The 26,552-nt window shown below is 38.6% G+C and overlaps 1 protein-coding gene across 2 annotated transcripts in view; it reads left to right on the top strand.

Annotated features, from left to right (window-relative positions):
- Window positions 1-24,068, top strand: part of celsr2 (cadherin, EGF LAG seven-pass G-type receptor 2) — an 86,513-nt gene extending 62,445 nt beyond the window's left edge. The window contains exons 9-34 of one of the 2 annotated variants that reach the window (XM_084734138.1): window positions 3,128-3,294; window positions 4,349-4,528; window positions 4,618-4,731; window positions 6,126-6,282; window positions 6,537-6,678; window positions 6,772-6,892; window positions 8,452-8,635; window positions 8,766-8,867; window positions 8,995-9,089; window positions 9,882-10,091; window positions 10,301-10,484; window positions 11,483-11,801; window positions 12,802-12,969; window positions 13,063-13,186; window positions 13,282-13,482; window positions 13,569-13,743; window positions 14,770-14,882; window positions 15,487-15,569; window positions 16,681-16,807; window positions 16,904-17,014; window positions 17,929-18,059; window positions 18,142-18,227; window positions 18,317-18,484; window positions 19,863-20,075; window positions 20,378-20,600; window positions 22,674-24,068. In XM_084734138.1, the coding sequence (XP_084590264.1) occupies window positions 3,128-3,294; window positions 4,349-4,528; window positions 4,618-4,731; window positions 6,126-6,282; window positions 6,537-6,678; window positions 6,772-6,892; window positions 8,452-8,635; window positions 8,766-8,867; window positions 8,995-9,089; window positions 9,882-10,091; window positions 10,301-10,484; window positions 11,483-11,801; window positions 12,802-12,969; window positions 13,063-13,186; window positions 13,282-13,482; window positions 13,569-13,743; window positions 14,770-14,882; window positions 15,487-15,569; window positions 16,681-16,807; window positions 16,904-17,014; window positions 17,929-18,059; window positions 18,142-18,227; window positions 18,317-18,484; window positions 19,863-20,075; window positions 20,378-20,600; window positions 22,674-22,698 (3,923 nt within the window). In that variant the 3' untranslated portion in view covers window positions 22,699-24,068. The other variant, XM_084734130.1, reaches the window with a different exon arrangement.
- Window positions 24,069-26,552: the final 2,484 nt, after the last annotated feature.

Genomic DNA, 26,552 nt, shown 5'->3' with positions numbered 1-26,552 from the left:
CCGAGAGGGCAGAATAAAACATTGTTACAACAATGAACACAAATGACAAACACAGAAAAATACAGCTGTCACACAATACAAATGACCGATACACCGCTATGAGATACAAGATCAAGGACAAAAAAAAAAAAATAGTTATGACACAGGTACAATTTATAAAACAATATCAGAGAAAATTTACAAGATATCAGATTGATGACAAGCTATTTTATTGATCCTTTAAAATTAACTTGAATTCTTTCAAAGTGATCAGCTCTGACAATTTCAGGTCCTTCTGTAAATTGTTCCAGGATGAAGCAGCAGCATCTTTAAAAGCTTTTTTTTTTTTTTGACTAGTTCTGTTCTGCATCTCAGGAGCAGCATCTGAAGATGTATTGATTTTGTTTTTTACACATATACGTATGTGCTGAGGGAAGAAGCAACCAGGCCAAGAATAGATTTATATACACATGCCAACCAATGTAAGAGCCTGCAGACAGACAGAGATGGACATTCAACAGCAGCATACAGAAAACAGTAACATATGTGATTTCCACGGCCAGTAATAAAACATAAAACACAACGGTATACAATATCCAACATCTTTAAACACAGGTCAGGTGCATTCATAAAGAGCAGATCACCGTAATTCGATAACGTTAAAAAGAAGTTGCAGGGATCAAATGTTTCCTCGCCTGCAGGGGAAACAGGATTTATTGATCTGTTTGGTGTCTTCTGGTCGATGTATACCGGAGATAACAAGGTGTGCTTAAACTCCAGGATACATTCCCATCTTTTTAAAAATATCTTTTAAACAATCAGTAACAACCGATAATACACAGTAACAAATAATACATAATAATGCTCATAAGGGAGAAAAAAGTGCCCTTGGATAAGAATAACATACAGTAGTTACCTTCTGAGAAAAAGCACAAAACATTAAAGAAAAGCACATATACTGACACATAACACTTAAACATTCATCTACATACGTGCACTTATAAATATGTTGTGCTTCTATTCTCTCTACACACAGTGCAGAGTTTAAGAAATGTACATGGAGGTCAAAATAACACACAGATACAAAGATGTAAGATACATAAAGTGTATCAGTATCAGAAATACGTTATTGATTCATGGGTTACAGTTGCTCCCATTCAAGAATATATTTATATAAGCATAGAGAATGATATAAAGAATTGCAAGAAGAATAGAAAATAGAAATAAGAGATGTGTAAAAATAAATGCATTGTACCACAAAATATTTTAAAAAAGAGAGAGAAAAATAGAAAATAAATAATCTGTAAGAAATATGTATACTACATATGTAACAATGTATATTAATCAATAATGTTGCAAAAAATATGGTTTATAAATAAATGTGTTAAAAAGCATATTATTGATAAGAGCATCTTGAGTTGTTTAATATAAATGTCCCACATATTGATTATATCCTTACTCTTACTCTGTTTGCTGTCATTATTTCATAAGACGTAGTTTTTAATTATAGATTCGAGCCACTCCTTTCAGATATCTTCCAGTATTTGAGGGCCACTCTGAACATTTCCCCTGCATACAGATTTAAATTCTACATTATTTAAACCCTTCTGTCTGAGATCTGTCACATAACAGGCCTCATCTTGGAGTTCTTGATATTAGATTCCCAACAATGTCTTCCACACACTGCAGGGCTAATTTTATATCATTTTGTATAAATGCGAGACACTGTGACTCAAACTGTGCTGCAGTTTCTCTTTTTGCATCTCTCTCCTCTCACAGCACTGGCCGCTGTACATCAGGTTAATTTGCCATCGCCAATCAATCATTTCGATCGGGTGCTTTTCTTCACTTTGCACAGAGACGGTGTAATGAGAGGGAAACTGTCCAACATCAGGCACAGTGTCCTTTCGTGTCACCTTGTTTATGTGTGAAAGAGACCGAAAGCTCCTGTCAAACTTCAGAGTTGGTGCACAGACACTGAAACTTCTTCTGAATCCTGAACTGCAAAAGTAAAACTAGATTTGAAATTAAAATTTCACTGTTAGACTTAAGGAGAAGTCATTGGGGTTTTTAAAGATCCCCTCCAGACATGTTTTAAGTCATTTAAAAATATTCTGCTTTATATAATAATTTATGTCTGATGAGTTTTTTTCCCCACAAAAATCTTTCGTCCTTTTGCAGACGAATGTGAAAACTTTTGCTGCATGCACTGTGAAGCTCAAACATCATTGACTGGAGGAGGACTTAAATCATATCCTGTTTCAGATTTTACCTTAATGTCCTTGTATCTTATTCCCCTGAATAAGCAGGACAGGTGTTGATTTGTAAAGCCTGTGATACGAGCAAACATGCCAGCCTTCAGACCTGAAAAATACAGAGGATTTTGAAACCAAAGCAAGGGGTCAGGGTGCCTCACCCACCAAACAATGAGTTTCACTGATGATTTTTTTTCTCCTGCATTCTGGTGACTCTTAAAGAATAAAAATAACAGAATAGTATGTACACATTTTCTAGCAAACAGATGCTGCAGATGACCTGGAACTGAAAACACAATGGGAACAAGGCCTTACCTAGTCCAGTTTCAAATTTGATTACAATAACACAGAAAATGTATATTTTACAAATATTTTTCCTTGGGTTATTTCTCCAGGTTATTTGCTTGAGTATTTGTTTTCTCTTTGTACTCTCCATTTCTCTCACTCACGAGGAGGATGAGGCTTGTTATTGTAGGGCTTACACACACTGTACGCTGCCAGAAACAGACTGTGATAACGAAAATGGAAAAAGGTGTGAAAATTTGTCATAAATCAGGAGAAATACGCCAATGAGGAACTGGAGTCTCCCTGGAAAATCGGGAGGCTTGGCAAACACGGCTGTGAGCTTTCTGGAAACACCTGATTTGATTTTAGATGCCACAAAAAGCTTGCAGATTCTTGAATTTAAGTGTCTTTATGTCTGATAAACTGAGGGGTTTTTCTATTGTTTTTTTTTTTATTTAGCCATGGTTACTTGGACGTGAACAGAGAACATACTGGACTTGCTGGACGACGCTCATGACTCTCATGACCCTCATTTATCTGCATCACTGCTTCCAACCTTTTATTCTCTGCTTACATTTTTTCTGCTTTTTGACTTCTTGTTGCTGTAGTTATGGCCAGCCCGCAGCGTTTCCTGGGTAACAGCCTGTTGCAGTGGAACAACATGGCGGCAGCGGCCTCTGTTCCCTGGCATGTAGAGCTGATGTTCCGCACTCGTCAGGCCAGCGCCACACTGCTGCACATCTCATCTGGCATGCAGCACAACCTCACACTGCAGGTGAGTTACACCTTTTCTCAAACACACTTTCTGGCTTCATAAATTGTTTCGCAAATTATTCCTCTCCACTTTCAGGTAGTCACGGTTATTTCTCTCCATTGTGTTCAGCAGTAAAATGGAGATCCTAATACATGCGTCAATTTCATCACATTCAGTTCACCCTAAATTTTGGTGTAGTCTCCCAGTAAACTTGGGATCTTTGGTTTCTGTGGAGCAGCTAAAAACCTGTTTAGACAGGCATTTGGGTAGCATGTGGTATTTTGTGTTTTAACTTGGTCTTTATATCTGTTCCCACTGAATATTTTATCTGATGTTTTACCTTTTATTCATTTGATTCTGTTTGATTTTATGTCCTTGACCTTGTCTGGTGTCTATGAATGGTGCTATATAAAATAAAACTCTGCTCACTTGCTCCACAGACAGTTTTAGAGTCACTGAAATGTTGCAGCACATAACATAGTCAATTTATCCTCAATGGGAAACTTTTAATGAGGAAAAAAGGAAACATTTTAAAGGCTTTTGAGGTTATTTGTGGCTTAACCTGATCAGCAAAGACCAAATAAATTCTTTCAATGACAGAGAGTGAAAGAAAACTTATTTCCTTGTGAGCTTGCGGTCCTCACCTGAAGTTTCAAAAAGATAAAACATTGCAGGATTGAGGCTCCACCTGTTGGCCATCTGAGTTGCGGCAGCGTCACTGAATATCAGAGGACACTGGGACAAAACCGTGCTGATCAGGCACTCATTGTGACATCTGAGGCACTTTCAGCCCTGTGTTGGGCTACTTCTCTCTAGACTGATGAATCTTTGATGCTACATAAGTGTCCGATAATCTATTTTCAGCTCTGCACATGATATGCTGCAATTCATTGTTTCAACTTTGACTGGAAAGTGTGCAGAAAAAAAAAACCCTGTCAGAGCTGGAAGTTTCTGTACATCATGTGATTCAGTGCTGATTCCTGGTGGTCTTTTATCTGCTCTGTTATTGAACGTCGGTTCAATCTCCCTCCTGCTGTTTCCTCCCTTTTTCTCGCCTCTCTCGCTGCCTTTGTAGCTGCGTGGGGGGAGCGTGTTGATGGGGCTGCACAGAGGGGAAGACTCGACTCTCTCCCGCGTGGACGAGGTGCTGGTGAACGATGGAGAGTGGCACCATCTGCAGCTGGATATCAGCAGTCTGGGGGGAGCATCGAGCCACCACAAAGCAGTGCTGTCTTTAGACCAGGGACTTTACCTGGTGAGTGGTTGAGTCCTGGTTCCTGTAAATCATAAGGAATTAAAGTTGCCAGTTTTCAGTCATAAAATCTGTGTCATGCACCTTTTCAGGCGAGTATGGAGGTAGATGGGAAGCTGCGAGACTCAAAGCTGAAAACTGTGAGCGTTGGTGGTTTGGCGAGGCCTGATGGGAAAATTCAGCATGGCTTCCGTGGCTGTATACAGGTCAGTCACTTCTGTAGTTTCTGTTATTCATATCAGCATTTGTGATCGTGTTTTTTTTAAATTCATCGTTATTCATTAGTGCAAAAACAATAGGAGTGACTTTAACATAATAATCATACTAATTATAATGACAACGACATCATTCAGTTAGTTTGGTTTAAATAAGTGATAATATACAGCAAGCAGGTCACTATTGTGAAATAATCTGACAGGGTGGTGCAGGAATTGAATCACCCAGAGGGGGCTTATTTCACATGCATGCATGTACATTATCCCACTTTTCACAAGACTACTTACTTAATCAGAAGATTTTGCACTAAATACTGATGTGAAAATGATTATATTGCTTCTGCTAAGTCGTCCTGAGTCTATGGGCGGAGCTCCTTCCATAGAAACATCAGTAATTGACCAAATTGAACCGAGTATTCAGCAAACTCATGTAATAAATTAGTTTGATAATCCAGAGTGATCAAAGTGAGTGATCATGTTTAAATACTGATCAATTTCAGTGAGCAGCTCATTTAGAAAGTGTTGGTTTGGTGTTTCAGAGATCCAAAGGAATCTACATTTGGTCATTTTCAATTGAATAAACCATTTTTTTTTTAGTAGTTGAGATTATATATAAACATTGTTTTAACAGCGTGTGAATGACTATATCTCAAGCTAAGACAAAATGCATGTTGAAAAATTATTATTATGGTTCACTCATTTGAATCACTTTCCAACCCAAATAGTTTTGACTTGAAAACAATGTTCACTCAGCAGCACCTGAAAAAAAGTTTTAACTTTGTCTGTTTGCACGAACTGTCAGAAGAGCTTAGATTTGCCCTTCGTGTAACCATTTTTAAATCCAGGTTAAAAACATTTCTCTTTTCATTCGCCTACAACTTAGCTCCAAAACACACACTTAATGCACTTAAACCCTGAAGCAGACCTCTAGTCACTCCCACTGGGAGTGATGTCTCAGGCTCACAGCTGAGCTCTGCTGGCAGGTTTTTTAGCTCCATGGTTTTCTATTCAATGTTCCAAAAGATATTGATATATACAGTCAAGGCCATATTCAGTATGTTTTTGTCTACTACTTCTTTTTTTATATTGCTTTAATGACTCACTTTTTAATTACTATTTTATGTATTTTGTGCCTTCTTTTAATTATATTTATTATATAGATGTTGCTTCTTGTTTGTTTGTCTCATACACTGAAATGCCTCTGTGTATAAAATGTGCTATAGATAATTTCCTTTCATTCATTTTGAAGATTTCACTTATAAAAAAAACAAACACCACACCTGAGAGGTTTGTGGAAATTGCAAATTTATCTGCAATATCTGAAAATACATAATGCATAAAGTGCTCGGATGGATTTGTACAAGTGTTTGTTTGTTTGCCTGCAGGGTCTGCGTGTGGGCGGCGCTCTGAGTCTGTCTCAGGCGAGGAAGGTAAACGTGGAGCCGGGCTGCAGCGTGCCCGACCCCTGCAGCTCAAGCCCCTGTCCTGTTAACAGCTACTGCAGTGACGACTGGGACAGCCATTCATGCACCTGCCTCGCTGGTCAGTCTGTACACATGATTGTAACATTTCCAGGGCTGGAAGGTCACTTAAAATCTCAAAACCTCTCAATCATCATCATATATACATTAAGCCTATATATATAATGATGTTTATGTCTCTAGTTGCCAAATTAAAATGCTTATCCTTTTATATATAATCCTTTTTCTTAAATTTGCTTACTACAGATTACAGGTCATGTCATGTTGTGAGAGCACAACCGCTCATTTTCCTTTGCCTCACCTCTTTATCCTCAGGCTACTACGGCACCAACTGCACTGACGTTTGCTCATTAAACCCCTGTGAGCACGAGTCAACCTGCACCAGGAAGCTGAGCTCCTCTCGTGGTTACACCTGCGACTGTCCCAGCAACTACTTCGGCCATTACTGCGAGAAAAAGTACAGTTTTTCGTTTACGTAAAACTGTGTGTGTGTTATCATGGTTCTTCTTGTGCTGTGTGCTTTAATCTAATTATTGTATCATGTCTAAAGGACCGACCTGCCGTGTCCCAGAGGCTGGTGGGGTCACAAGACCTGCGGCCCTTGTAACTGTCAGACAGACAAGGGCTTCGACTCCGACTGCAACAAGACGAGTGGAGAGTGTCGGTGTAAGGTGAGACCTACTGCTGCCAGTCAGTGTGACGGTGCATGATCTTCCCATACAACATACACATAACTTACAGTAGGAAAGTATACAAGACATCAATGCACAGTACTCTTTTGAAAATGATGCCACACACCCACAGGTTTCATTAAACTGCCAATTAAACATCTAAAAAAGAAAAGGTTTTCCAATGATTAAATATTTTAGTTGTCCAAAATATTTTTGGAGCTGCCTCGCCACCATCTGTAGTGCATCTACTTTTTTTCTGTTGACTTTTAAAGAGAGCATGAACATAACAGAAACAGCAAGAAAAACAGCATGAGATTAGAGTTAGCAAATTAAAGCCAGATAGCCAGATAGGAAGCCTCATACACGGACTTCCACTGTTGTTCAAGTAAAATGGTCCTATGAACCCTTTCACATAGCAGCGGTGGATTTTTTTTTTTCCTTTAAAGTGGAAGGATCTCCTCGCACAAATGGGTAATATGAGCACTCCAGATCCCAATATCTCTGCATTTTAGCAGCAACACATGAATTAATGTTCACTCTTCTGTGCATCAACAGCAACTTTTTCAGCTTGGCTTTTTATAGTACAGAAGAATAATAAACTATTCTTCAGAACTATCCACGTTATCTTCGAGACCTTTTAATTCCAAATGAACCTTTGGGTAGTTTGAGATCCTCTGTCCTTTCCAGAAACCAGGCTAAGAACTAAAGGGGACAGAGTTTTTGTCATTAGGGCACCAAGACTCTGGAACAACCTGCCAGAGGAAATAAGTCTGTCTGAGTCCATGTGTTCTTTTAAGTTTCTACTAAATGCAAACTTTAATTGGAAAGGCTTTCCTGAATTTTTTCTGAGTTGCGTGTTTAGTTTCTCTCTGTGAAGCACTTTGTAATTTTGTTTTGATAAGTTCTCAGTTAATGAAGTTTATTGTTATTGTTTATTACAATGTTTTAGTAATTTCCACCACCAATAGGAGTAATTAAGTATTTATTTCTCCTTCTGTACCCCCATAGTTTATTTAGTTTCACAGTTATGAGCAGCTCCTGCATTAAATTAAGCAAATTTAATGTGCAACAATTATGGACTAAACTTAAAGCTGCAAAAGCCTCTGCCTCTTTCTGCCACTTGATATTATTTGGCTGAGTCCCTCTCATCACACCCACAAGTCTGAAGCGCAGCAGAAAGAGATGCTTGCAGCCAATAGAAATGTTCTCTCTTTGAAATGACCTGTGGCTAGATTTTCTAAAGACTGAAAAAAGAGCCAGGAGGCGGGACAGAAGTCTAGTTTTCTCTTAGACCGCTTGAATTATGTTATTCTTAAACTTTTGCCCAGTGAAGCCAAAAATAAACTGCCTGCTGCAGATTTACTGGCATCACTTTTTCAGTGTGAACTCACTCTAAACCTGCTATGTAGGATGGTACTGGGACACAGCTGATGTCCCATTAGGAATACGTTGGCGGGAACAGGGAGGAACTTGTCAAAGCCTTCAAGAGGCTGGTGTGGAAAAGTTGATTTTTAAAAAATGTGTTAATCAGCACTTCCTCTCTCCCATCCTGTTTCCAGGACAACCACTACCGTCCCGAAGGCAGCGACACCTGCCTGCTGTGTGACTGCTACCCGGTCGGCTCGTTCTCCAGAGCGTGTGACCGAGAGAGCGGTCAGTGTCAGTGTAAACCTGGAGTCATCGGACGCCAGTGTGACCGCTGTGATAACCCCTTCGCTGAAGTCTCTGCAAACGGCTGTGAAGGTTAGAACGCATCAGATTATCAAGTCACTGTAATGGTTAATTTATAATCCCTGTTCCATTATAGCTACCAATATATTAAATATTTTTCCATTTTTATCCACATCCTCTCCTCCTGCTCCATCTCTCTCAGTAATCTATGACAGCTGCCCTCAGGCCATCGAGGCTGGGATCTGGTGGCCCAGGACGAAGTTTGGTCTCCCTGCAGCAGTTCCCTGTCCCAAGGGAACGCTCGGTATGATGGTTTTTCAGGCAGCTCATCAAATTACCATAAAATAATGGCAATATATGAAACTTGCCTCCAGCCGTCTCTCAGCTGCAGTCTCTTCCTCACCTCTCTCCCTCCGTCTCCTCCTTCTCAGGCACAGCGATCCGACACTGTGATGAGCACAAAGGCTGGCTGCCTCCCAATCTCTTCAACTGTACCTCTGTTACCTTCAGCAAGCTGAAAGCCCTGGTGTGTAACTTCCCCGTCTGTCAGTTTTAAAATTAACTTGCAATTCCCACAATAACACCATCGTTCAGAGGGATGGAAAAGAACAGAATGATTTAAACAAGCAAAATAATCTAAAAGTCATGCTAGTGGCTGCACTTGGGCCCAGTGGTGCTTGGAGCTAAATGCTAATATCAGCATGCTCACATACTCAGAATGGCAATGCTAACATGCAGATTTTAATGTTAACCAATGTCAGCACCTTAGTTAACAATGTCAGCATGATCATTTTGTTAATTAGTACAGTAAAAAGTACAGCTGAGGCTTATAGAAATATCATTATGCAAAATTGCAATCCGCTCAATACTTGTTGAGATATTTCAGTCTGGACCAACCAACCGACATAGCTGTTCCTAGCAGGGCAGCAGCTAACCATTATTTTCATTATCCACTAATCTAGTCATTTTCTCACATAATCAAGTAGTTCTTCGGTTCATAAAATGTGTCCTCAAATGTCTTGTTTTGTCCACAACCCATAACTATTCTGTTTATTGTCATAGAGGAGTAATGAAACCAGAAAATATTCACATTTGAGAAGATCATAGGATTTTGACATTTTTTTTCTTTATAACAAAAGGCTCAAACAATTAATCAATTATCAAAATAGTTGGTGATTAATTAAGTAGTTGACAAATTAATTGACTAATTGTTGCAGCTCTAATCCCCAGACCCACAACACTACCATGACTAACGATATGTTTCACCAGTGAACCATCAAGTTACTAAATGGTTGTTTTTTTATTTTCTTTCCTTCAGTCCGACAGGTTTTACCGTAACGCGTCGCTCCTGGACTCTGGACATGTTCAACAGACGGCAGCCATGTTGGCAAACGCCACCCTACACACGGAGAAATACTACGGCAGCGATGTGAAAGTAGCGTACCGGCTCACACAGTCTCTGCTGCAGCATGAGAGCAGCCAGCAGGGCTTCAACCTCACAGCCACACAGGACGTCCACTTCACTGAGGTGAGCAGCCGCACACTGTACATCTCCCCTGGAAACAAACAATGGACTGTTGGGAGTTTTTACAGCAAACAAAAAAATAAAAAGGAAACCAGTCCTGGTGGGACTTCACAGCCTCTCGTGCTGTGTCTGCAGAGAATTCATCACATGTCATTTCTCTCTGCGCTGTGGCATCCTGTCACGCTGAACTCTCTCTCGCTGTGTTCTCACAGAATCTGGTGCGTGTGGGCAGCGCCATCCTGTCTCCAGACACACGGATGCACTGGGAGCTGATCCAGCACTCGGAGGGCGGCACGGCAGCACTGCTGCGCCACTACGAGGAATATGCAAACACACTGGCACAGAACATGAGGAAGACTTATCTGAGCCCCTTCACCATCGTCACACCACATATAGGTGAGTGCTTCACCTCAGGAGCACCAGACATGACCTGCTGGCAAACATTAAAGCCTGTAGAGGTTCTTTATTGTGGGTCAAAATGTTAATTTATCACAATTGTGTTATTTAAGTTCAGAAATTGATGGGTCAGATTTTTTCTGTTTTGTGATTTGACTTTATTATGAACTTTTACAAGACATAAAGACTATAATGCAGCACAAGACAACAGAACAAACACAACAAACAGAACAAACATGGGCACATAAAAATAACATAACATATGGGCCATTCTCACAGCAAAAACTGTAGAAATATTTGCTTCCTTTTTTGTTTCCCGCTTCGTATAAATTAAGAAATGAGAAATGAAAAGAGGAAATCTTTTTTTTGACTCTTTCAAAGGCAGGAAATAATCCAGATATTTACAGTAACTCAAAGCATAGTGTTGCAGGCTGAAACTATTGATTATTTTCAGTAATCTACTGGTTCTGTTGTTTATTGTTTGGTTTATGAAATGTCAGAATATTGTAAAAATATCTTATTATGTCTGGCCGACAGTCCAAAACACCAAAATATCCAATTTATTAAAACAGAAAAACAGTACATCCTTAGAATTGAGAAACCAGAACAAGGAAATGTTTTGCATTTTCACTTTAAAAATAACTTGGAAGATTATTAAAATAGTTGTCGATTTCTGTCAATCAAATGATTATTTAATGAAAAACATCAAATTAAAAAAAAGTAATGATTAAATGATTTGGTCATTTTTAAGGCTGAATCTGATATTGTTTGGACTCGATATGTAATTTAAAATTTAACTGATTTTAGCAAAAAAAGAGAAATAACTTAAATACAATTAAATAAAAATAAAGGGAGTTAGTATTAACCTGTTTTCCACCAAAAACACCCTCATGCCTGGGGCTTTGAGACAACATTAAGACTTGACATGACTTAGAAGTTTGACTGGAGTAGTTTTTTTTTATCTCTCTGACCCTGTATGTGTGTGTTTTCCTGTACAGTCATCTCTGTGGATCGTCTGAAAAAGATGAACTTTGCCGGAGCCAAACTGCCGCGGTACCAGTCCCTGAGGGGCCCTCGTCCTGCGGACCTGGAGACGGCCGTCACGCTTCCCGACTCGGTCTTCCAACCACCTGTGGACACCAAGGGACACAGACACCTGGACGTCTTCCCAGAGTCCGCGCTGAGGAATCGCTCAGCCAACAGGAAGAGACGGCACCCTGACGACAGCCAGCAGGACGCCATCGCCAGCGTGATCATCTTCCACAGCCTGGCATCGCTGCTGCCAGAGAGCTATGATCCTGACAAGAGGAGTCTGCGGTAAGAATTAGTAATAAAGCTGTAACATGAAGGACTGCAATTTATTGATTAAATCATTATTCAAATCTTTTTTTGGGTGAGCCACTTTTGCACTGATAGTAGGAATAGACTCAAAATTAAAGGAGAGAGATGAGAGTATGTCTGTAAAATTGTATAAAAGAGTATTGAATTAAAAAAGTTTAGCAGTATGCATCTTAATCACTTAATCACTTGGACATCTCAAACATTTTAATTTGATGCACAGGGTTTCCTTGACAGTCCTCCACAAGTTCTAAATGAAGACACTTTTAATTACGATCCCCAGGTTTGTGTGATGGGATGAGGAGTGTAAAAATAATTAAATGTAACTGGGTGAAAAGGGAAGAAGGGAAAACTGAGGCAAAAGTGTGAACAAAGGTTCTTTTTATCAGCAAATTCAGTGCAAAATTAAGTTAACATTAAATTAAGTAAAGCAAACATAAAAGGTTAACTTAACCCAACAAACCAAACAGCAAAACTCATGAAAGACAACAAGTATCTGAGTGACTCTGTAAACCAGAGAAGCTTACAAATCACATGAGGCACCAAACGAATGTCCTGCTAACTGTGGGAGCTAACAAGGCACAGAATACACACAGACATGAGTGACTTTGCATAGCTAGGAGGGGGGGGATACACACACTGTGGCATGTAAGTGTCCAAACAAATCTGTGAATGTTCACTTTATTCACATTAAAATTCAGATTTTTTTAAGCCATCTGATTTGGCTGGTAGACCTGAGTTTCATTCATTTCATCTTATATTCATCAGAAAATTTTAAAAATAAATTATCTTGCTGAAAATTGCAGTTTTCTGATCTCAACTTGTGATTCTTTTTTTTTAGTTTTACAACAGTTTTTGGTTAGTTTTCATTTTAAAAAGTGTACATGATATCAATCATGTAATTATGTTTTGAGTTCGAGATTGAAAACTGTTTGAATTCAAGTCTTTAATAATGTGGTGTTTTTCCTGTTGTCATCAGGGTACCGAAGCGTCCAGTCATCAACACGCCGGTGGTCAGCATCACCGTCCACGACAACGATGAGCTGCTGCAGCACACGCTGGACAAACCCATCACTGTGCAGTTCCGCCTGGTCACCACCGAGGAGCGCTCTAAACCCATCTGTGTCTTCTGGAACCACACCATCCTGTGAGCACAACACACACACACACAGCTGCTGAGGAAACTGAATGAAGTTGTGTCCTTCTCACACTGTCCTCTGCTCTTTGTGTCTTACATCAGAGGCGGGAACGGCGGCTGGTCGGCGAAGGGCTGCGAGGTGGTTTTCAGAAACAGCACCCACATCAGCTGTCAGTGTTATCACATGACCAGCTTCGCCGTGCTCATGGACATTTCCAGGAGGGAGGTGAGTGAAAACTTTTAACTCCACCTGAAACACACAAATCATCACTCTGCTCTCTAACTCAGACTTTTCTCTCCTCGTCGTGATGTTTGGGTCAGAACGGAGAGATTCTGCCGATCAAAATCCTGACATGGAGCACAGTGGGAGTGACGCTGAGCTTCCTCTTCCTCACCACCATCTTCCTCCTCTGTTTGAGAGCCATGCAGTGCAACAAGACGAGTATCATCAACAACGGAGCCACCGCGCTCTTCCTGTCCGAGCTCATCTTCATCCTGGGCATCAACCAGGCAGACAACCCGGTAATCAATCAGTTTTCAGTTTATTTTACCCAGTTTATTTTGTTTCCCCTTAGCTGTTAGTGTTTTAATCATCCCTCCGTCTGTAGTTTCTCTGCACAGTCATTGCCATCCTGCTGCATTTCTTCTACCTCTGCACATTCTCCTGGCTCTTCCTGGAGGGGCTGCACGTCTACCGCATGATCAGCGAAGTGCGAGACATCAATTATGGACCCATGAGATTCTACTACCTGATTGGCTGGGGAGTGCCTGCCTTCATCACAGGTCTGAACCCTCAAAATATCACCTAAAAACACAGAAATGTACCTGCTGTGCACGGGAGGAGAAGCCTGCAAAGTAACTTCATCCAGTTTTTGTCTTTTAGTATCTTAAATCTAAGTTGATTTTATACACCATCATGCCAAATATTAAAAAACAACTGGTAGAGACCAAAACATAATTGAAAGATAGAGAAAATGAAGAAATATTTTTCATTTATTGCGTTGTATTCACTCATAGCAGTTTGTCAAATGTATCCTACAATTCAAGCTACAGAAATTAGATTAAAAAAAAACAAAAAATACATAAGAAATAAAAACTGCAAAAACAGATATCAAGAACGGAAAATATTAATCATAAGACTGCATAAAAAACTGAGTAGATAATAAGAATAAATGGAATCATGATAATATAGTTGCATTATGACATTATGACAGTATTTCTTGTTGTTTGTTTCATTGATTTAAGACATCATGGGTGACATTTTTCCAAATATTTGCAAAGGTCACCTTTTTTGTTTCTGTGTATTATTTAGTCAGAGTTACATCATAGTTGTCTGGTGATGCAGTTGTGATCGTCTTTCTTGTTTCATCCCAGATCGACCAAACACCAACAAGTTTAATTTAAAGTATTTACTAAATTCACACTCTCCTTTTCATGATTGCTTTGTTTGCATATGATTTGTCTTTCAGGTTCAATTTTCTGACAACATAGTTTGTTGTTTTGTTTTTTTATCAGCAAACTGATCACATTTGACTTCATGCTTATAGTCGTATAGTGTAATATGTGAGTCTAGTGAGACAAATGTGCCCACTGTTCTGACATCTTGATTAAAGTGACAGTTGCAAAATGTGACATTATCCAGTAAAATATTATCTCGTCATCCTTTAACTGTAGTAAAAAGTTAAAATTAGAAAGCAATGCTGTTTTACTCCATCTCTCTACTTTAGACAGACCAACACCAAAAAAGGAAAACAAGCTTTCCATTCACAAAATGAGAGTCTGATGGTGATACTGTCTCTCTCTCTCCAGGTCTGGCGGTGGGTCTGGACCCTGAAGGCTACGGGAACCCAGACTTCTGTTGGCTGTCCATGTACGACACTCTGATCTGGAGCTTTGCTGGACCCATCGCCATGGTGGCGTCGGTGAGTCCCTGTGATCAACTCATGTATAATTAGCATAACATAACTGTTATTTGGCTTATAAAGGCTCTGAAATACCACTAAGTACTAATACCAGTCTTAAAGTCTTGCATTATAAATGTTACGTGAGTAAATGAATGTAAATATCATCAGGAAAATGTACTTCTTAAAAGTAAAAACACACAATGCAGTAAAATGTCCCCTGTGACTGATTTTACTGTTGTAGTGGATTTTTTGTGCATAAAAAACTTATATTTATAAAATAACTAAATCTGTCAAATAACTGTAGGAAAGTAAAAGCACGTTATTTCCCTCTGAAATGTAGTCCAAGTACATGTACAATTACAAGTACCACATTTGCACTGTACAATACAAAAATATGATATATACACTTAAATGTAATAAACATTAAAATGCAGAACATAAAGCTGTGTGTTTTACACTCTGTCGAAGTCTTAGCGGTGCTGCGGTCCAACATGTTGACTCATGATGATCTCATCAGAGGCACATGTAGTTACAGCGAACACACCCGCCACTGTTTGGAAAATATTCAGACAGAAAGATGAATGTTATGTTTCACCGTCTCCTGCTGTGTTTGTGTCCACAGATGAACATCTTTCTCTACATCCTTTCGTCCAGAGCGTCCTGCACATCGAGACACCACAGCATTGAGAAGAAAGAGCCTCGCGTGTGAGTGTCCCAACAGTTCCATCAAATATAAACACTGTTTACGTGCTCTCTGTCTCAGAGGAAGTGAAAGTCATTTTGTTGAAGTACTTAATTTGGGCTTTGTCCAGGGGTAAGAAGTTGCCAACTTTCTAATCAAACCAGTAAAACCTGACAACCACGTCAATGAAGGAATTCCTGTCAGCATTTATAAGCAATTACATCAGATCAAAAACTTTCCTCTCAGTTAATCATGTTGCTGTTGATCTGACTGGAGACACAGAAGCAAACATTAACAGACACAAGAGGAAAATGTTCTGTTTGACCCTAAACTTGTCATTTTGTGTGTCACAGCACAGCCACAGCACCTGCAGTAGTGTAAACGTTTATTAACATCAACACTACATAGACATTTTGACACAAATACATTTTGAGCCCATTGAGTTTTGTGAACAGTACTGCATCTTTTCCTCTGTTGTCAATTTTGCACTGACAGCAAAGTAAAATCCACTGAATCTCATCTAGAAGAACAGCTTCTTCTTGGAACAGTTTACATCATATCCTTTATTATTTCAAGAAAAGAAAATTAAAGTGTGAAAAACACATGACACAGTCCAGCTGAAAAATGTTGATGTTTAACTGGTTTTGAGCCACACAATCTGAGCTCTTGACTGGCAGGTTGCATTTGTTTCATTAACCAAATGATTAACAGATAATGAAAAATGAAATGTTTGTATTGTTGCATTTAGAAAAGAAAGTGATTGATTCACTAAATAATAGACAAAATGTTAAATGTAAAAAAAAAAGGTCCTTTTATTGCCTACACCAGATTCAGCTATGTGTTTGTCATATAATTTCAGCAGTAAAATACACTGTGCATACTGAAAGTTCTAATAAAATGGAAAAAAGATCCACAGACATTCAAAAAATGAAAATTTTGAGGGGGAAATTTGATCAGGTTTTTAATCACAGGCACTTCATGAGACAATGTGCAGCTCTGTTTCTCCTGATGTTTGCTCGTTCTGGTTGCTTATCATCAAACTCTTATCTGAAGATGAGTGAATGTGTAGAAATGGTGCTGACAGCTCCTCAGTAACTTCTCTCTCTTCTCTCTCATGTGATTCATATTCTGCAGCTCTGGCCTGAAGACCGCAGGCGGCGTTCTCTTCCTGGTTTCTGTCACGTGTTTTCTGGCGCTCCTCTCTGTCAACAGCGACATGATCATCTTCCACTACCTGTTTGCTGGCTTCAACTGTGTGCAGGTGAGTTCTCCACTCCCCGCTGAAACCACTTTGAAAGGTTGACCTCTGACATTTTTCTGACCCTCCTCTCCTCTTCTTCTCTTGTCCAACCTCCAGGGTCCCTTTGTCTTCTTCTTCCGCATCGTCTTCAATAAGGAGGCGAGAACCGCCATGAAATATTGCTGCAGCCGCAAGCGCCCGGATCATATGATCAAATCCAAGGCCGCAGTGAGTGCCTCACCACAAACTCTGAGAAAATTCTCCACTCAGTCAGAACCTACTGATGTGGAGCCCAGCTGTAGATACATGTTGGAAGCTTTTAAAAACAGTAAAACTGCTGATTCACACATGTCACGTCTGTAAAGATCTCAGTCCAGTCACTTAATAATTTATTATTATAGCATCTTTTCCAAAAAACCTGAAACTACCTCCAGTTGACTTTCTGGACTTTTAGTTTTTATTGATATTATTTTATAACAGTATCAAGTTTATAGAAATGTGTTGAGATATAATTTCTGCCTTGTAGGATGAGGCTGCAAATATTCTATAAAACCAACAATGATTTTGCTTGTTTAGCCAAAGCCGACCTCTGTGCCCTTGGTTTCTAAATACTATTAAAATCTGCAGGTTAAAACAGTCAACAACAAGTGCATCTCAGCAAAAAAACAAAAAAACTACTGTGCCCAGCTGTTTCAGGAAATTAATGGGCATTTTTTGAGAATGAAAGTAAATATGTGACCTATTTTTAAAGCTTTATGTATTCAGTAGGAACTAATGAGCAAAGAAAGCAAAGAAAGCCCACAATAATTAGTTTTTTGAAAAATGAGTAGACCTCTAAAAGAAAAAGATCAAGTTGCTCACACTGGATTGGCTTAAAGGAACTGATCAGGACTCGGTCCTATCAGGTTAAGTTCTGTCAGTCACATGATCTGATTTTATGAATATGAGAAATAAAATACACATTTTTGAAATTGCACATAATTTTATTACTTTTGGAAAATTTTCAAACCTAGAATAACACCAGTCCTTTAACCCTTGTATTCAAAGTGTATGTGTTTTATCAGTAGCTCAAACGGTTAATTCTGGAAACTTATTATTTTTAATTCATAAAACACTGATCCCTCCTCCCCTCATCTCTGTAGGGCTACAAATGTAACACAAACTACATGGATGGCCGGTTGTACCACCTTCCCTTTGGAGACTCCAGTGTGTCTCTGAACGGCACCATGCAGAGTGGAAAGAGCCAGCAGAGCTACGTGCCGTTTGTCCTCAGGTAAAAAAAAAAAATACGAGAAACATAATCACCTTACAGAGTGACAGTAGCAGCTTGAAACTGATTTTTTGTTTCTTTTCAGGGACGACGGGTTAAGTAACAGTCAGGCGCACATCGCTCTGAACGACCACGCGTCACTTTTCCATGAAACTAAAGAGCACCTGGATGGTAATTTTCTCATTTGCTTTCTCTGATTTAGTTTGTTTGTAATGATTAGTGAGACAACATCAACCTCTTCTCCCCGGCTGTGTGTGCAGATCGTGACAGCGACTCAGACAGCGACTTGTCTCTAGAGGACGACCAGAGCGGCTCCTACGCCTCCACACACTCCTCTGACAGCGAGGATGAGGAGGGTCCACTCCCCCCAGAAGAATGCTGGGAAAACCTGGCGTCTAATGGTTGCAAGAGACCACAACAACCACACGGTACAGACGCTCAGCTGATCGTAACTCCAGATTGTCTCTCAGGTGTTATCATGACATTTGAGCCACACGTTCTGTTGAAATCCTCAAACACTCGTTAAACCATCTGGATGAAAAGATATTCCAGCTGTTGCACGACAAAACAGACAAACGACGTGTCTAGAGCTGTAAAGATTAGTCGACTTATTGATTAGTTGATCAGCAGAAAAATAATTGTCAACTATTGATAACTGAACAATCGTTCAATGGCAGAAAATTCTATTTTCAGCCTCTAAAATATGGAGATTTCCTGTTTTCCTCTGTTTATATTATACTAAGCTGAATATCTTTGGGTATTGGACTGACAAAACAAGACATTTAAAGACAACATCTTGGACTCTAAGAAACCGGGATGGACATTTTTCATTATTTTCTGGCATTTCATAGACGAAAAGATTAATCAGCAGATTAATCAGCTATGAAATTAATATGAATGAAATGATAATGAATGATTTGTTCCAATATTTTATATCGTTATACAGAATCATGGGTGTAACTTTGCTTATGTTTCCCCAAAACAAGTGAGGACATATGTCTGGAAATACTGCAGAAACATTTTAAAAATGTTGTTGATCCAGAAACAGATGGAATATGTTTTCATCCACATGGTTAAAATAGTCAATTCAGGATTCTGTAAATACCTTCAGAAGAGCAGTAAGTGTTGTTACACCACCTGCCGGGTTTATTTTTCAGAAAAAAGGTAACACATTAGAGGCACAAGGTGGGGTTAATTTAACCTCTTCAACACCATGGGGGACATGGTCGTCCCCAATATTACTGTCTTTTAGACCTTAAAGCTAGAGTGAAGATAATTCATATCTTATGAAACTAGAAGACCTAATGAATCCATTGGTAACAACCACGTCATGCCAGATGCTCCAAATATCAAAAGTTATTTTTCACACTAAATCACAGCATGAAATTTTCTATGGTGTTCCTCAGTGCCTTGGTGTCTTAATGTGGTATTTTGGAGGGATTTTTGACTATTTGATCAAGTCTCGAGTGGTCAAAAATGGTTACATTTTGCACCAAATCTGTGACAAACGGTATCAACACAACTTATGAGACATGATAAAGTATGTGAATGGCAATCATATGCCTTAACCATCATCTTCTAAGCCCTCATACACTCTAAACTTTCAAAATTTGAAAAGGTGCCTGAAGAAAACAGATACAGATTTAAAACTTCATGTCATAGCTGTAGGTTTATTAACACTACATACATTACACACTGATGGAGATGACCATCTTGTTAGGGTAATTCTATATAAAACTTAGTTTTTAGAACATCATTATATGTGTTTCTGCTACATTTAATTAATGATCTGTACATGTTTTCCAGACAACAGTAAGATGTACTGGCCTGGAGATTATGGAGCAGCAGTGAGCGGTGACAGCGAGCTCCCAGGTTCAGACAGACTGAAGCCAGATGCTCCAGCCAATCCAGAGCTGAGTCTCAGCCGTGACGCCCGAACGTTTTCAGATGGCAGGACGCAGGACACCATGACAGTGCTGCTGCCCAGTCTGCCAAACCTCAGCGTCCACCCTCACAAAGGTAAAGTTCAGCATGACGCAGACACCTGCACGAGTGTTTCTACAAGAAAATTACACAAATATTTGAAAAAAAAAAAAAAAGTAACAAGTGAAGCTGCAGTAATATCCCAGTTTGCACTGTACTATTTTATTTTATCTGTTTAACTGTTATCTGACTTTAGAACCTGTCTGCTTTATTTTGCTGCCTTTGTGAATTTTGAAAAGTGCTCTATAAATAAAGATTATTATTATTATATTTGATTTTGAGACTAATACGTTAATGTTTTTCATATAGACATTAAATTTTGTTTTTGTCCTGTGCAGGGATCCTAAAGAAGAAGCAGCTGTCTCCTATTGTCGAGAGGAACGGTCTAAACCGTATCCACAACGAGCTTTGTGGAAACGCCCCCGGCACGGGGTCTCCGCAGGGATCGTCATCTAGCGACGGTCGAGCCGGCCCGGCTAAACCCAGCCTGCCGGATCAGCTGAACGGTGTCGCCATGAGCATCAAGGCAGGGACGGTGGACGGAGACTCATCAGGATCAGAGTGAGTATTAACACAAGCTTAGACGCATACAAAACAATATCAGATACCTGCAGCATGAAAAGTGTTGTTATCTACCCTTTAAGCGTGTTCAGTGTCATATCACTGTGTGTCGCTGAAGTCATTCAGTGTTTCGTTTAAATGTCTGCGTCAAAGTACGATTTGTGCCGCCGTCTTCAGTGATTGTTTTCATTGTTTGTGGTCTGTCTCATTTCCACCTAATGATCTTAAATGTTAATGTTAAACCAAATGAAGACAGAACCCATCCTGTTATCACCCAAAGTGAGGAGGGATCCCAAACTGTTTCAATAACCATGTGATTTAATTTGGTCCCAAAAATGAAGTGAAGTAACATGAATGACTCTTAGGAACAAAGTGTGTAGGATTGTTTACTGTCAACTTTTGTTAAAAGAATAGCTCTTTGTATTTTATACTCGCTGCCCATGTCGCACACAGACCTTTCAGTTTTACAGTCCGTCTTTTACTTCGTTGTGGACATGCAGCTCCAGCGTTTTAACCTTGTTAATGTTTGATGCCAATGAATCTAATGTTCAGTGTAAAACAAAGCAACAAAAGCACCGACACCAAAGCAATCGACACTCATCAAAAATATAAAAGCAAAACTTATATCTTTTTCCATTTTGATGAGATGAAGTAAAAAGAAAAAATCTCAGACTTCTTCTCAGCACAAATTTTGTCCACAAATTTCTTGAAATCTGTGCACATTTTAGAGTGATGTTTTATTGCATCATAATCCTGCTGTTGAATCAGCATCTCTATATGCCAAACCTGTCAGGAGGATGGATTATCTTGGCAAAGGAGAAGTGCTCACTAACACTTTTTTAAAAAAATTTGAACAAAATTTTAAAGAATTTACCCTTCTGTGTGCATAGACACAGAAGATACTTAAACTTATGAAAAATGGGAGCAAAGAAAAACATTTCATTGATAATTTTATTGAGCAAATATGTGGGCATTATACATTACTTTGTGAAATGTAAATATGTATTTAAATTAAAACATTAATATCATGTGACTAAACACAATCAACTGTTCTTTGCCTACAGACAAATTCAAAATTGAACAGTCTGATAAAATAAAATATTTGGATACTTCAAGGTTTTGATTCTCAGGTTAGGTAGGGGAAAGTATTAAGGTCATGAAAGCAGGAAGCTTTTTAAGATTTTTTTTTTTTAAAATTTATTTTGCATGTGCACATTATTCTTGATATGGTATCTCAACGTTATTCCCAACATTTAAAGTTTATCCTCGACAAATATAAAAACAAATATTCCTCCTATGGATTATTTTTTCTTATGTCTGCCACAAATACTGAAAGTTTGACTTCATTCTCAAAATGCAAAATACAAAAAAATCTTCCTCCTCTTTTCTGTCCTTAATATTTCCCTAATACTCAGCTTCTCTTGAGTACTGCTCTTTTAAATATCCACCTGTATTCTCTGTGGTCATGGAGAACTGTTCAGCCCTGAGTGAGACTTTAACGGTACTACTCTGAATATAAAGCTGCAGATCTGCATGTCCAGTAGTAAGTAAATGACGGCCCAGTATGAAATTAAAGCTTAGTGGCTGAATGCGCTACTGCAGACGAGTGTGAAGTATAAAGTAGAGATCAAAGCCTCCAATAGGCCCATGTCTGGTTAAAACATGAACATCTACATATATATTTTTGTGTCTCTTAAAGGCATATATCAAACTTAAAATTATTGAGTCTTATCAACAGTAAGAATATCAATTGTAGTTCACTAATCAACCTTCTCTGCTCCTTCTCTCTTTCCAAAAATCATAGATTTTTATTCTTTAATTTTATCCCATGAAGCTCTGATCCTCATTCAACACAATCAGGATCACTGTCTTCAGATTGGTGCATCATTTTAGCATCCGTCACCGCTCACATCAACAGTGTGTGTGTTTGTGTGTCTGTGTGTGTGTGCGTGTGTACGTGTTTCATCGCCTCTCGTGTTTATTTTCTTTTCTTTTTGTGTTCTTTTCTTGTGTTGCGCTGCATTCCTCTCCATCCACTCACCTCCTCCTCCATGCACCACCCTGTCTTCCCAGCAGCCACTGCAACACCTCCATGTGACCACGCTGATGGAGGGGTGTGTCTTTGCAGGTCATAGAGCCTCCTTCCTCAACACTGACTGCAAACAGGGAGCAGCGGACTTCCTCTGAAAAAACAAAAAAAGTGGAAATTGTCATCCTGATCCTCTGATGAAGTGTGTGTGTGTGTGTGTGTGTGTGTGTGTGTGTGTGTGTGTGTGTGTGTGTGTCTGTGTGTGTACTGTATGTGTGCATGAGTGTGTTCATACATGTGTGCCAAACCTCAGGAGTCACTGCACTGGCCCAGGCTCTCGCACACTGACAGAACGAGTGTCACTGTCCCTTTAAACAAATCATTTTGTTTACATACTTGAAGCAATGCACTTTTTTTTATTTACCGCCCAGAGTTGTGGCGGTCGAGTCTTTTATTTTGTAGTTTTTGTTTGTTCCAGGATTTATATTTTGTTTTGAAGACTGTGGAACAATAAAGATCTCATGTTTTCTTGTTTTGGGTGGGTCATTTAGTTGTAGACTTGCAAACATTCAGGGAAAATTCCTTTTTTTCATGCATACGACTCCTTTATTTGTTACGTCTTCCTGGTTTGTCTGCTTATGTTACTGTCTGAGCTGTTCGTGTTTGTGCCAGTCTGAGGTTTGAGGAGTTCAGACTCAGGTTATTGAGCTACTTTACAAACCTGAAATGTCCACGAGGCACAAAACGGTCGAGACACAGAGGCTCTCCGTGGATATCTGAACTTTAAAATGAGGAAGAAATGGATGCTCTGAATAAGCTATTTCTCATTAATGAAGGATGTTTCCAGAGGACTCCCGGCTGTCTGCACTGCTCAGCCTTCCAGGAGGAAACCCTGCATGTGCAGAACTAAAAATGACTCAAAAGGACTTTTGATACATCTCTTTTTTTTTGTTGTTTTTGTAAATCACTGAGAGCTCATTTTTTATGGACATTAAAATTGCTCTCATTTTTCATCAGTGAACACATTCATTCGAGTTCAGTGACTAAAAGCTGTATTTTATAGATTAGCTGCAGAGCTTTTGTCGTTTGTAAAATAATGAAATACATGCGGAATTGTGCTGTAATACTATTTGAGCTGTAATCCATTTTTACTGTACAGAGTGGCCTGTAAATGAATTGAGGACATATCTTTAAATGTAAGTAAATATGTAAACTTCCCTGTTTTTAGGAAATCACTCTTGGAGGAAATATCTTTATCTCTCTTAGTTACTACTCTCAGTCAAAGCAATGTGATATTTGTGGATGCCATTTTACCAACCATGTGAATTTAATGTATAAATGTCATGCCATAAGAATCAACACTACCAGGTCAATCATATCAACTCTGGTATCTTTTACTCTGCCGCTCCTGTTTTTACTGATTAAACTGTTTTATACCATTTCCTTCTTACCTCAATTTTTTAATCAGTCCCAAGTCAAATAACTTTTTATAAGGTTTTATAACATTTTAATAACATTTTATTAAACTGTGTTTATTCCGTGTATGATGTATAGAATGAATTACAGCTGATATCTGATATCAAGGTACATCCTGCTGCTGTACAAGTGGAACGATCAGACATTTGTTATCAAAACAGATTTTAACTTTAATTATAAAATTCATATCTGGTTTATGTTGACAAATTAATTTCACTTGACTTTAAAGCATTTTGAGAATATTATTATTCACTTTCTGGCAGAGAACTAGATGAAAAGGCTACAACCATTAAATATGAAGCTCGAGCCAGCAGCTTAGCATAAAGACTGGAAACAGGGGAACAGTTATCCAGGCTCTGTCCTTAGGTGACAAATTCCACTTACCAGCGTCTCTGAGTAACATATTATATCTTGTTTGTTGAATCTGTGCAAAAACTGAATTATAAAAATGACAATTTGTAGTTTTACAGGGGGTTATAGCCGGACACATAACTGCCAGCATCATGAAACTCAATAATGCTGTTGGCTGATTGTTTTTACCCTCGGACAGAGCCAGACCAGCTGTTTCCTTCTGTCTTTATGCTAAGCTAAGCTAACCAGCTACTTATTGAGGTTTCATCAAAATTCAACAGGTAAAAGAGAGTTGCAGTTTAAATGGTGGTACAGCATCATTGTGTTTCTGGTCTTGGAGGGAGTTTTAAAAAAAATGCAAATAAGATCAAATTAAACTTTAACAATTGCTGCTGGAAACTGGGTTGTTCCAATGAAAATAAATGAAAAAAATTAAAGTCATGAAAATGAAATGGCAACCAAGCTCATGTCTGCAAATGTATAAATCTTTGTCATATGTTGAACACTTGTTTAGAAAGTTAGATTTAAAATGGGTCATTTATAAAATAAATTATTGTTTTAAAAAGTAAATAATAGGATTACATTTCCGGGACTAAAGATGCTGTGCCTCAACTTAAATCTGTGATTTTCAATGTTGAAGATTTTACAGATTTAGCCAATTAGGAGAAATAGATAATTTCCCCCTATTTTCTAAAGGAAAAAACAAAACAAAACAACTTTCTTGCTGAGAGTTTGATTATAACCTTGATACCACTCTTAAATCTGTTCAATGACTCTAGTGCAAGGAGACGGTTAGCTTAGCTTAGCATAAAGACTGGAAACAGATTGAAACAGCTAGCCTGGCTCTGTCCAAAGCTAAAAAAAACCTCCCCATTTTCGTTTTTTGTGCTAAGCTAACTCCAGGCTCCAGTTTCATTTTGAGAGTCAGATCTTCTTCCTCTACATAAAATAAAATATTTAATCTTGAAAAATGTGACTGCAACATCTTGATAGTCTGGAGTTACAACTTTAGTTATTAGTGTTTTCATCGATTATTAAACAAACATTTTAATACATGTAATGTGTGTATGTTTTTAAAATGACAATCATATTACAGGATGTATTTGGGTTGTCAAGCTCTGATCATATTTTAAAGTGCATCCAAAAATCAAAAATACATATTTTACCCAGCAGTAAAGCCAGCAGTGCCATTTATCCAGGTAGATTTTGAGTTGCAGAGTTATGGAGACATCAACCATACAGATGTCTGCCTTCTCTCTAATATAATGGGACTAAATGACACTCTGTGGTGTTCAAAGCACCAAAAATACATTCCAGTTTTATGTAGGAACTACTTTCTTTCTAACTACATGAAACTTCTCACAACAGTCTGAGAAGGTTCAGGGCATTAAAAACTCACTAGGTGGTGCTAATGCTGCTCACCTGTGTTCCTTTCTTTAACACCCACTCCTGTCGGTTATGCTGACGAGTTTCATCGGCCATCATTTATTCTTTCGGCTGAGCTGCAGCAGCCTCTGAAATGGAAAGACAAAGTCAAGATTTAAACATCGCTCACACAAAGCTTTACCAGTGTGAATAATGCTTTTAATCATTAATGATTTATACATTTGCTTTACTATTTTTGATTAATCAACTAGTCCATAACTATAAAAAGGTTTTATTCAACTTGATGAATAATAAATAAACCATTAAGAATCCATTAATATTAAATTAACTTATTTAGTAAATAGCCTTTTAAGTTTGAGCAGTAGATGTTAGAGTAGAAAAAAACACTTACATGTTAGAAGAAGCTTCCAATACTCCAGCTTTGTAATCACACTACACAAGACCACAGTGGAGTGTGTGTGTGTGTGTGTGTGTGTGTGTGTGTGTGTGTGTGTGTGTGTGTGTGTGTGTGTGTGGAGTTTTCTTTCAGCAACAAGAGGTTTCCTGAACTTTTGCTACTACTAGAAACTTAAACTTAAAATGTGAATTATGTTATTTAAAGCAGTTATTTAACATAAATTAACATAAATCTAAGAGGTCACAAGATTAGTTACAGCATAGAAAACCAGAAGGAAAAAACATGTCAACACAAAACAACTTTTCTCTAATTT

This window comes from Lutjanus erythropterus, chromosome 2, assembly GCF_056507025.1.
Source record: "Lutjanus erythropterus isolate fLutEry1 chromosome 2, fLutEry1.hap2, whole genome shotgun sequence".
Classification (NCBI taxonomy): Eukaryota; Metazoa; Chordata; class Actinopteri; order Lutjaniformes; family Lutjanidae; genus Lutjanus; species Lutjanus erythropterus.
The sequence above is the reverse complement of the archived record's forward strand: the minus strand, read 5'-3'. Positions and strand labels throughout refer to the sequence as shown.